This window comes from Borostomias antarcticus (genome assembly GCF_949987555.1).
Source record: "Borostomias antarcticus genome assembly, chromosome: 31".
Lineage (NCBI taxonomy): Eukaryota > Metazoa > Chordata > Actinopteri > Stomiiformes > Stomiidae > Borostomias > Borostomias antarcticus.
In genome coordinates this window covers 4,099,174-4,109,173 of record NC_140264.1, presented here as the reverse complement: position 1 = coordinate 4,109,173, position 10,000 = coordinate 4,099,174, and the positions used below count along the sequence as shown (strand labels likewise).

The window sequence follows — 10,000 nt, the reverse complement described above, 5'->3', positions numbered from 1 at the left end:
GCGCTGTGGTCAGACACACAAGTCTCTTCAAGGCACGTGGAATCTTTGGTCTGGCAGCGTGACGGGAGAAACGACGCAAACATCCACACAGGTACGCTTTAACCTTTCAACCCGACACAATTCTGTAGACGACGGCGGGGAGGGTCGCCAGGCTCTGGCAGAGGTCAAAGGTCAGTGAGACAACAGAAAAAGATGAAAGGTTAAAAAATAATAACAGTGGGAACTCTGAATATGCCTCTCACACAAATGGCTGTATAGGAGAATCAGTGGAAATCATACACTCTTTTTAAGATAGACTAAAGTGCAGGGAGGAAGCAAGGATGACTGTGTGTGTGTGTGTGTGTGTGTTTATTTGCATGTGTCAGTCAGTGTGGGCGTCAGTCAGTCGGCGCGTGTGTGTTGGCGAACAGCGTTCCAGGATCAGTCCTGGCCATCTTGGCGGGCGGCTCTGTAGGCCCCGCCCCCACAGCGGCGCCATTGGACGGCAGGGTCAGCTCCCTGCTCTCCTCCTCGCTCTCCTCCTCCTCTTCCTCATCCTCCTCTTCTTCGTCTGACAAACACACACACGATTCAAAAAAACAAGTCAAACCATTGATCATTCTCAAGACTTCACATTCGACATCTTCCTCAGTTAAAGGACTTTTTGTTTGAGCAAGTCGAGGAGAGTTCATAGGTCATCTGAAAGGTCGCAGTACCTTTATCCTGGTCCAGAGAGGTCAGACTCCTCCCACTGACAAACTGAGGGGGCGAGAGGAAGACGACCGTGTCACTGCGTGCGCGCGTATTAACCTACGTCGTAGTGCGTGCGCGTGTCTGTGTGTGTGTGTGTGTGTGTGGAGCTACCTCTCCCATGACGGCGATGGCGGAGAGCCCCCTGGCCTGGGCCACGCGCTGCTCCACCAGGTAGTACACGTACTCGTCGTAGAGCAGCCGGATCAGGTGGAAGGAGCCGAAGCTGGCGGCGCTGCGCAGCGTCAGGTCCCTGATCACCATGGAGCTGAGAGAGGGGGAGGGGTCACGGTTTCACAAGGCTCTCTATTGGTGCTTTCTCCTGTCCGCCCCGACAGGCAGGCAGGCAGATAGACAGACAGGCAGGCAGACAGACAGACAGACATTCAGGCAGGCAGGCAGACATTCAGGCAGGCAGACAGAGCAGAACCAGAAACGGTCTCACAGCCCTCTGGTGCAGAACGACCCACCCTGCCTACAGCACAAAACACAGCTGAATGGAACACAACATGGATAGTCCGTCTTTGGTGCCTTAACGCTAGTCAAATTCCTAGTATGTGTGTAATAAAATGGACCCTCCTCCTCTCCTCCTCCTCCTCCTCTCCTCCTCCTCCTCTCCTCCTCCTCCTCCTCTCCTCACCTGTAGAAGGACCACTTGAGCAGGAACATCTTGGCGGCCTTGGGGAAGCTGGCGGGGCTGTGCCTGTCGGGCTCTAGGACCTGGGAGACCACGGACTCCAGCCAGGCGGCCCACTGCTCCAGGGAGCTCTTCTGCTGCAGGGTCCGCTTGAAGTCCCTCTGCAGGCGCTCCACCACGCCGCCCTCGCACCCGCACACCCACCACGCCTGCTCCTGGAGGGACGGGGGGGGGACGGAGACACGGGGACAGAGATGAGGGGAGAAGGAAGGACGAAAGAGAGAGAGGAAGAGCGAGAGAGACGTAGGAGGGGAGACAGAAGCTGCGTTCGGAATCGCTCCCTCGTTCCCTCACTCCCTATTCCCTATATGGGGTTCACCATGTAGTGAACTACCTAGGGAACGGAGAAAATATAGGGTACATGCACTGTTCCCTGGAAAACAAGGTGAATTGTGGGTAATAAATAGTGGACTATATAGGGAACGAAAATTCCGGGGAGAATTCGGACACTACAAACAAAATGGCTGACGCCCTATATAGTGCACTATATAGTGAATAGGGAGCGATTCCGAACACAGCTAGAGATGGAAGGAGAGAGATGAGGGGAGAAGGAAGGACGAAAGAGAGAGAGGAAGAGCGAGAGAGACGTAGGAGGGAGACAGAGAGATGGAAGGGGAGAGACAGATGGCGACGGGCAGACAGGGTACCTGCACGTTGTTGAAGTCCAGCCGGTTGAGGTCGGAGAGCATCTGGCTGATCTGGGCGTGGTTCTGGAGGACGGCGCGCGCCGCCTGCGCCAGGTGGTTCAGGCTGGTGTAACGACGCAGGGTCTGGGACAGAGCGCCCACACACACCACCTGGAGGACACACACACACACACACTCCCCTTTACTCTCTCTTTCACACACCAGTGTTTCCCCCACCATTGCCTTGGAGGGGCGGCCCGGACCCCCAAACGGGACCCCCCCCCCCCCCCCCCCTGAAAGACCCCAAAAGCCCAAAATAGCAGCCTTTTGGATCGCTAACATTTTTAGATTTTTAAATGGTGTTGTATTCAAGTTAGTTCACATATTTCCCATTTAGACTATGCATTTTAAGCAATGTTTTTGCAATTTCTTTTCATTATTCACACAGATTTTCTGCAGGAAATTTACTTGTGTACTTATGTTTTTGTGCTGTAAATAAATATTCTTCATATTATATATATGAAGTATATACGAGTATATAGCACTCGTTCATTTGCAGCTCAGTGTAGAGAAGTGCACAGATACTAACAAACGCCTAACTGCGCGCGTCTATGACATCACTGTAACCATGCGTCTGTGACACGCCCGCCCCGCGACAACACTAGTAGTTACACACACGCACACACACACACACGTACCTTGATTCGGACCATCTCCTCAGGAATGTTGATCATGGCACTGGTCAGCCAGCTCTCTAGACTCTTGGCACAGTTACGAATGGCTTGAGTTAAGACACCTGAGAGAGAGAGGGAGAGGGGGAGGGAGGGAGAGAGGGAGGGAGAGAGGGGGAGGGAGAGAGGGGGAGGGAGAGAGGGGGAGGGAGAGAGGGAGAGGGGGAGAGAGAGAGGGAGGGAGAGAGGGGGAGGGAGAGAGGGGGAGGGAGAGAGGGGGAGAGAGAGAGGGAGGGAGAGAGGGGGAGGGAGAGAGGGAGGGAGAGAGGGAGAGGGGGAGGGAGAGAGGGAGGGAGGGGGGGAGAGAGGGAGGGAGGGGGGGAGAGAGAGAGGGAGAGGGGGAGGGAGAGAGGGAGGGGGGGAGAGAGAGAGGGAGGGAGGGGGGGAGAGAGAGAGGGAGAGGGGGAGGGAGAGAGGGAGAGGGGGAGGGAGAGAGGGAGAGGGGGAGGGAGGGGGAGGGAGAGGGAGGGAGAGAGGGAGGGGGGGGTTAATGTTATGCATCTCTATGTGATGTCATGTATCTCTGTCATGTTACGAAGCTCCATGTCATGTTATACAGCTCTTATGTCACGTTTTCTACATCTACGTCATGTTATGAAGATCTACGTACGTCATGTTATGCGTCTCTATGTCATGTCACAAAGCTCTATATCATGCTCTGCAGCTCTTATGTCACGTTATGTGTCTCTATGTCATGTTATGAAGATCTACGTACGTCATGTTATGTGTCTCTATGTCATGATATGAAGCCCTATGTCATGTTCTGAATCCCTATGTCATGTTATGAAGCCCTATGTCATGTTATGAAGCCCTATGTCATGATATGAAGCCCTATGTCATGTTATGAAGCCCTATGTAGGGTAGCTCACTGGGGATGGGTCTGAGCACGGCGGGTATGAGCGTGTCCACCAGGGTCTGGTAGAGGCTGCTGTCACAGCGCCGGGTCCAGTCCAGTACCGGCTCGTACTGACACAGCAGAACCAGGCAGCGCTGGGGCAGACGCTCGTCCTGACTACACACACACACACACACGCACACACACACGCACACGCACACACACACACACGCACGCACACACACGCACACACACGCACACACGCACACACACACACACACACACGGTTAATCATGATCAAATGTGGTGTGTCGTATGTACACTACACATGCGCGTGTGCATCGGTGTGTATGAACGTATGTTTGTAGCTGTGTGTGTGTGTGTGTGTGTGTGTGTGTGTGTGTGTGTGTGTGTGTGTGTGCTCGGGCTTAACCTCCAGAATGTTTTCCACAGCGTCTCCAGCAGTGTGAATTGCAGGTTCACCATCACATCCTGGATGGCCTGCAACACACACACGCACACACACACACACACACACACACACCTTAACATGACATAATATTGACATGACACTTGTAATGGAAATTCTGTATTATTAGATCTTAGTTGAACTCCTTCAACATATTAGAGCTTAGTTGAACTAATTTAACAGACTGTGTTGTTTTGGCCAGTTAGAGCTGATTTTCTCGTCGCCTGCATAGAAAAGAATATTGTGCTCATCTACTATCTTTTGAATTAAGCACCCTTGTTTGAATTAAGCACCCTTGATTGTCTTCACTCGTAATTCCTCTCCACCAACTCTCTCTGTCGACAAACCAGGGATCCAGCTGGGGTGAGGGGGGCGAGCGAGGGCAAGTAACTCAGACATGTTGACTGGAACTGCAGATCAGGGTCGCCATGTCTCAGATTGCAGACTGCTGTATGCATGAAGAAGGGTTCGCCCTAACCCTGACCCTGACCCTGCCCCCTGACCCTAACCCTGACCCTAACCCTGACCCTAACCCTAACCCTGACCCTGACCCTAACGTCCCCGAATGGTCATGAGTCCAGCCAGTCCTTTCTCCATCGTTACCTCACAGTGTTCCCTGTACAGCAGCTGGAAGGCCGGGATGTGTTCTGGGAGAACGCCGCTTGGCAGAACCGACCCCTGGAGGTCCAGCTGGGGGAACGCTGGGAGAACCCGAGACGGGCCTGGGGGGGCGGGAGAACGTAGGGGGGGTGAAGACGAGCAGCAGAACATGATTAGAACATGACAGCGAGTGGTGTGTTAGAACATCACTCCAATGGAATGTGTGTGTGTGTGTGTGGGGCGGAGCTTCTCACCCAGGAACTGTTGGTACTGCTGTGCCTGGGCGGAGATATCAAACAGTCCCGCCCCCTGCTGCTGCCCCGCCCCCGCGGACGTCCCATTGGTCACACCCTCCAACTTCTGCACCGGCTTTGTCCTATTGGGCAGAGGAGGTGTCAGTCTACAAACAGAGAAGAGAGAGAGAGAGAGAGAGACAGAGAAAGAGAGAGAGAGAGAAGAGAAGAGAAGGAAAGGGAGAGAGACACAATGTCCACTCTGTCTCTCTCACACACACACACACACACACACACACACACACACACACACACTCCCGTACCTGTGTTTGTGTGACAGGGGCTGCTGTCTCAGAGCCAGGTGTTGCTGGTCCTGGATCAGTTTGCTCAGGGAAGAGCCAGCCTTGACCCTCAGACCGTAGTAGTGGTACTTGGAGTTCCCCCTGACACACACACACACACACACACACACACACACACACACACGACACGGTGAGCTTGTGGAATGTGGCTACAGTATATGGTATGGGGTGTGAAAAGTGCCCTTTGGTTGCGTGTTCAAGCTTACTTACAACGTGTATGTATGTGTGTGTGTATGTGTGTATGTATATACATACACACACACATACAGACATACACACACGTTCGTGTGAACAAGCAGAGCTCACTGCAAAACATGCGCACATGCGCGGTAGTTCGCTCGCGCTTTAAATGAATGGGGGAGCTCACGTGACCGAATGACTGTTTGCGTTGTGAGTTGTGAGCTCAGTGGCGCGTGTATGTGTGTATGTGTGTGTGTGTGTGTGTGTGTATGTATGAGATCGAACATAGCCTACATACATACACACACACACACACACACACGTTCGTTCCAACCAGCGCAGCTGTATGTGAAACTGCTTGCGCATACAAGCGCGGCAGCCACCGCACTTCCGCGTGACGTCACCGAATGCTCTGCCGCTGTTTAGAGAACAGCGTGTATGTGTGTATGTATGTGTGTGTGTGTGTGTGTGTGTATGTATGTCTGTGTGTGTGTGTGTGTGTGTGTCTGTTTCGACTCGCTTAATGAAGGACTTCGATACATCGCTTCAGAGAATGAAGACGACTATGGTAAATATAGCACTAAAAATATTAATATCTGCGTGGTTAGATGACAAGACCATGCTTTGTGGGTAGATCGTATGCCAAATCAATTTGTTTTTTTGTTTAGATGGGGGAGAGCCGGGTCAAAAGTCGCGCAGGACAAAAGTCGCGTTCCCATTTTCTCCAGAATGACTGGACCTGCAAATATGTGGTTATACTTGCCTGCACATATTACCGTGTAGGAGCTCCCTTCAGATTTTGGGCGCGATCGCAGCATATTTGACAGAGATATCGATGGAAAACCACTTTTGCCCCATATAAGTAAAATCATGGTCTCATAAGCATTTTTCGATTTTAAATTTGTGTACACTTGTTTTAGTTTGCAAACATATGCAATTTTCTTAGCACATCTGCTGGCTACATGATAACATAGCTTTCAAGTTTCGTTCGAGCAAGTCGTGCCTGCAAGCCAGGGAGAAATGACAGGAGACCGTGGCGGGACAAATGTCGCATCCCGTAGAGTGACAGAAGTCGCATTCTGATGGCTTAGAACCAGAGGGGTGCGCGAGTGACATTTGGGCAGAATGAACAGGTGAAATTAAAGCTCTCGAAGAGATCTTTCTAATGCTATTGGTCAGCTTTGTATGCAGTTTTAATGTGAAAGATACTGTTACGGCTCCGCCTCCGCCTGGGCGCTCTCCAGCTCCCACCACCGTTCCCGCAGCGCGCGCGCCACGGCCTTCCACTTCAGCGCGCGCTCTGCGCGCCCTTCGACGTAATCACCCCCGCACACCTGAACACGGTTCCGCTAACCAGCTCCGAGGGCGCGGCTCACCTGCTGCCACCACTCATCCAATCACCTCCCCTATAAGAACCCGGTCTTCCCAACGTTCTTCCCTAAGATTCGTTATGATTCCGGTTTGTTTGCTGCTCTTTTCCTGGACTGACACACGGCTTCCCCGACCCATTCTCCCCGGACCTCGACCACGGATTGGATTACGTTTTCTGGACATTGTTTGTTGATAGATTGACCCCTACCTGAACTTGACTACCCTTTGCCTTGCCCTCTGTACCTCCGCTTTGTATTAAACCGCCCTCTGGGCTTGGAACTGTCCGTCTGTGTCCGTGCGTTTGGGTCAGCTAGCCAACCAGCCCCCTTACAGATACATCTTAAATGCAGTCAAGACAAATTATTTTGCCTCTTAACTTTTGTCAAACCCCCTGGTTCCAGTCAATTGGATTATATAGGCTACTTTCGTTTACAATGACGTAACCTTATGAACACATAGCTTAACCTATAGGCCTACATAAACACAATAGCCTAAAACCATGTTTATGAAGTAAACAACCACCCAACAGAGGGAGGAGCTGCTTACTGGGTTCCTTAGCGAATTACGCTGCCACCACCTTTTTTTAACCGGTGAGGTCCGGCGTCAGGGGTCAGAACACACACCACACAGGCTTTAGAAAAAGGACATGCTTTATTAATTTATTTGCTCCAAAACGCCAACATCAGCATGCCTCGAGACGCTCCCCAACTCCCCTATAGCTGCCCCACCCCCAGGAGCTCCGGGCTTAAATTATGACACTGCACTCTCACTGCAAAATAATATAAACTGTACTGCAAAAGAATATAACTGCACTCTCACTGCAAACGAAACAACGTGTCAAACCAAAACTCCAAAACAACCGGCCTGCCACACCGGCCGAACACAACCATATAAGGGACTCTGCCCGGTAACCACGGCTCACACTGCCCACACAGGTGACTAGGACCCCTCGCCCCTGGTAAGCGGCTCCAGACTATAAGGTGGCAGGTTGCGCTGTGCGCCCCTGCTGACGTTTTTATTAAAACCCCTATAACCCTTTCCCCTAACACAAGACAAGACACAACATTAAACAGACTGTGGTTGCATTAAAATAACTTAACTCGCCAGGCGACGAGACCCCCCCCTGGGGTCTGAGCAGAAGCACCGTGCCGACCTGGCCCGTGTAGCGGAGAGCCTGTGGGGGATGTCGACCCGGTGTGCGAACTAGGGGCGCCCCTTGGCTATAGGAGCGCTCCCAACCAGTGGAGAGCGGCCAAATTGCACCTGCTAAAACCCGGCCCTATTGCTGTCTGGCCCTATCAGCCCAATTCTCCCCCTCTCTCGCTGTCTTCACCGCCGGCGGCTCTAAATCACCGCGAACGGCTCCCACCCCCCGATACCGGTGAGGACAATGCGGTTACAATTATCTGGTTCTATACATGTAGCCTATCTGTCCCGTCAGACCGCTAGCCGCTCTCCCAGAGGCCCGCTCAGCTCCCGGCTCTGTCTATTTATGCGTTACCAGAGTCTCGGACAGAGTCCATGCGCGGGCACAGGTGCGGTTCATCAGTCTAATTCGGGGAGCCTGAGCCTCAACCCAACTCCTCCCCGTTTAGGTTTACCACACTTATTTAGGCCTACAATGTATTTTCTTTCATTGACAGCATGCCAAGAGTTAGGGTGAGGAAAACGACGCGCGGTCTCTTTAGCCCTGAGACCATCAGGCAGACAGCTCAGGAGGTCGTTGAAGGCTATATATTATTATGATATGTCTAATAATAGGCCTACATTCGTTTTGTGTTTGTCCCCACGCAGAGCAAATTATTTTGTTTACAACTATTTTGTTACCAAGGTGATTTGCTACCTAAATGATTGGTTTGAAGTGGTTCTCACGCGACTTCCTCGCGACCTAGCGAAACAATCATGATTTTATGACAAATCTGCAATAAACTAAAATGGGCAGGAAGAAATGCACAGCGAAACTAGAGAGAGAGAGAGAGAGAAACGTTCTTATGGAATGAATGAATTTATTTTTTAATGAAAGGATGAAAGAGCCGCAAGCCAACTTTTTTTTTATCAATGAATGGAGGAGCCGCACATTGACGGGCGTGGAGCCGCGGGTTGGCCACCCCTGCTATACGGGATGCGACTTCCGCCACGGTCTCCTGTCATTTCTCCCTGGCTTGCAGGCACGACTTGCTCGCACGAAACATGAAAGCTATGTTATCATGTAGCCAGTAGATATGCTAAGAAAATTGCATATGTTTGCAAACTAAAACAAGTGAACACAATTTTACAATCAAAAAATGCTTATGAGACCATGATTTTATGGGGCAAAAGTGGTTTTCCATCGATATCTCTGTCAAATATGCTGCGATCGCGCCCAAAATTTGAAGGGAGCTCCTACACGGTAATATGTGCAGGCAAGTATAACCACATATTTGCAGGTCCAGTCATTCTGGAGAAAATGGGAACGCGACTTTTGTCCTGCGCGACTTTTGACCCGGCTCTCCCCCATCTAAACAAAAAAACAAATTGATTTGGCATACGATCTACCCACAAAGCATGGTCTTGTCATCTAACCACGCAGATATTAATATTTTTAGTGCTATATTTACCATAGTCGTCTTCATTCTCTGAAGCGATGTATCGAAGTCCTTCATTAAGCGAGTCGAAACAGACACACACACACACACACACACACACAGACATACATACACACACACACACACACACACACACACACACATACATACACACATACACGCTGTTCTCTAAACAGCGGCAGAGCATTCGGTGACGTCACGCGGAAGTGCGGTGGCTGCCGCGCTTGTATGCGCAAGCAGTTTCACATACAGCTGCGCTGGTTGGAACGAACGTGTGTGTGTGTGTGTGTGTGTGTGTGTGTATGTATGTAGGCTATGTTCGATCTCATACATACACACACACACACACACATACACACATACACGCGCCACTGAGCTCACAACTCACAACGCAAACAGTCATTCGGTCACGTGAGCTCCCCCATTCATTTAAAGCGCGAGCGAACTACCGCGCATGTGCGCATGTTTTGCAGTGAGCTCTGCTTGTTCACACGAACGTGTGTGTATGTCTGTATGTGTGTGTGTATGTATATACATACACACATACACACACACATACATACACGTTGTAAGTAAGCTTGA

The 10,000-nt window shown here is 51.1% G+C and overlaps 1 protein-coding gene across 1 annotated transcript in view; it reads right to left on the bottom strand.

Moving 5' to 3' along the window:
- Nucleotides 1-134: 134 nt before the first annotated feature.
- The window catches only part of rfx1b (regulatory factor X, 1b (influences HLA class II expression)), a 37,905-nt gene continuing 28,039 nt past the window's right edge, over nt 135-10,000 (bottom strand). Inside the window, exons 8-18 of the mRNA XM_084460339.1 lie at nt 5,244-5,363; nt 4,942-5,063; nt 4,691-4,809; nt 4,052-4,119; nt 3,653-3,795; nt 2,751-2,848; nt 2,074-2,223; nt 1,370-1,581; nt 844-997; nt 696-738; nt 135-550 (exon numbers count right to left, since the gene is read on the bottom strand). Coding sequence (XP_084316465.1) covers nt 378-550; nt 696-738; nt 844-997; nt 1,370-1,581; nt 2,074-2,223; nt 2,751-2,848; nt 3,653-3,795; nt 4,052-4,119; nt 4,691-4,809; nt 4,942-5,063; nt 5,244-5,363 — 1,402 coding nt within the window. The 3' untranslated portion in view covers nt 135-377. The remainder of the gene's footprint in view (nt 551-695; nt 739-843; nt 998-1,369; nt 1,582-2,073; nt 2,224-2,750; nt 2,849-3,652; nt 3,796-4,051; nt 4,120-4,690; nt 4,810-4,941; nt 5,064-5,243; nt 5,364-10,000) is intronic.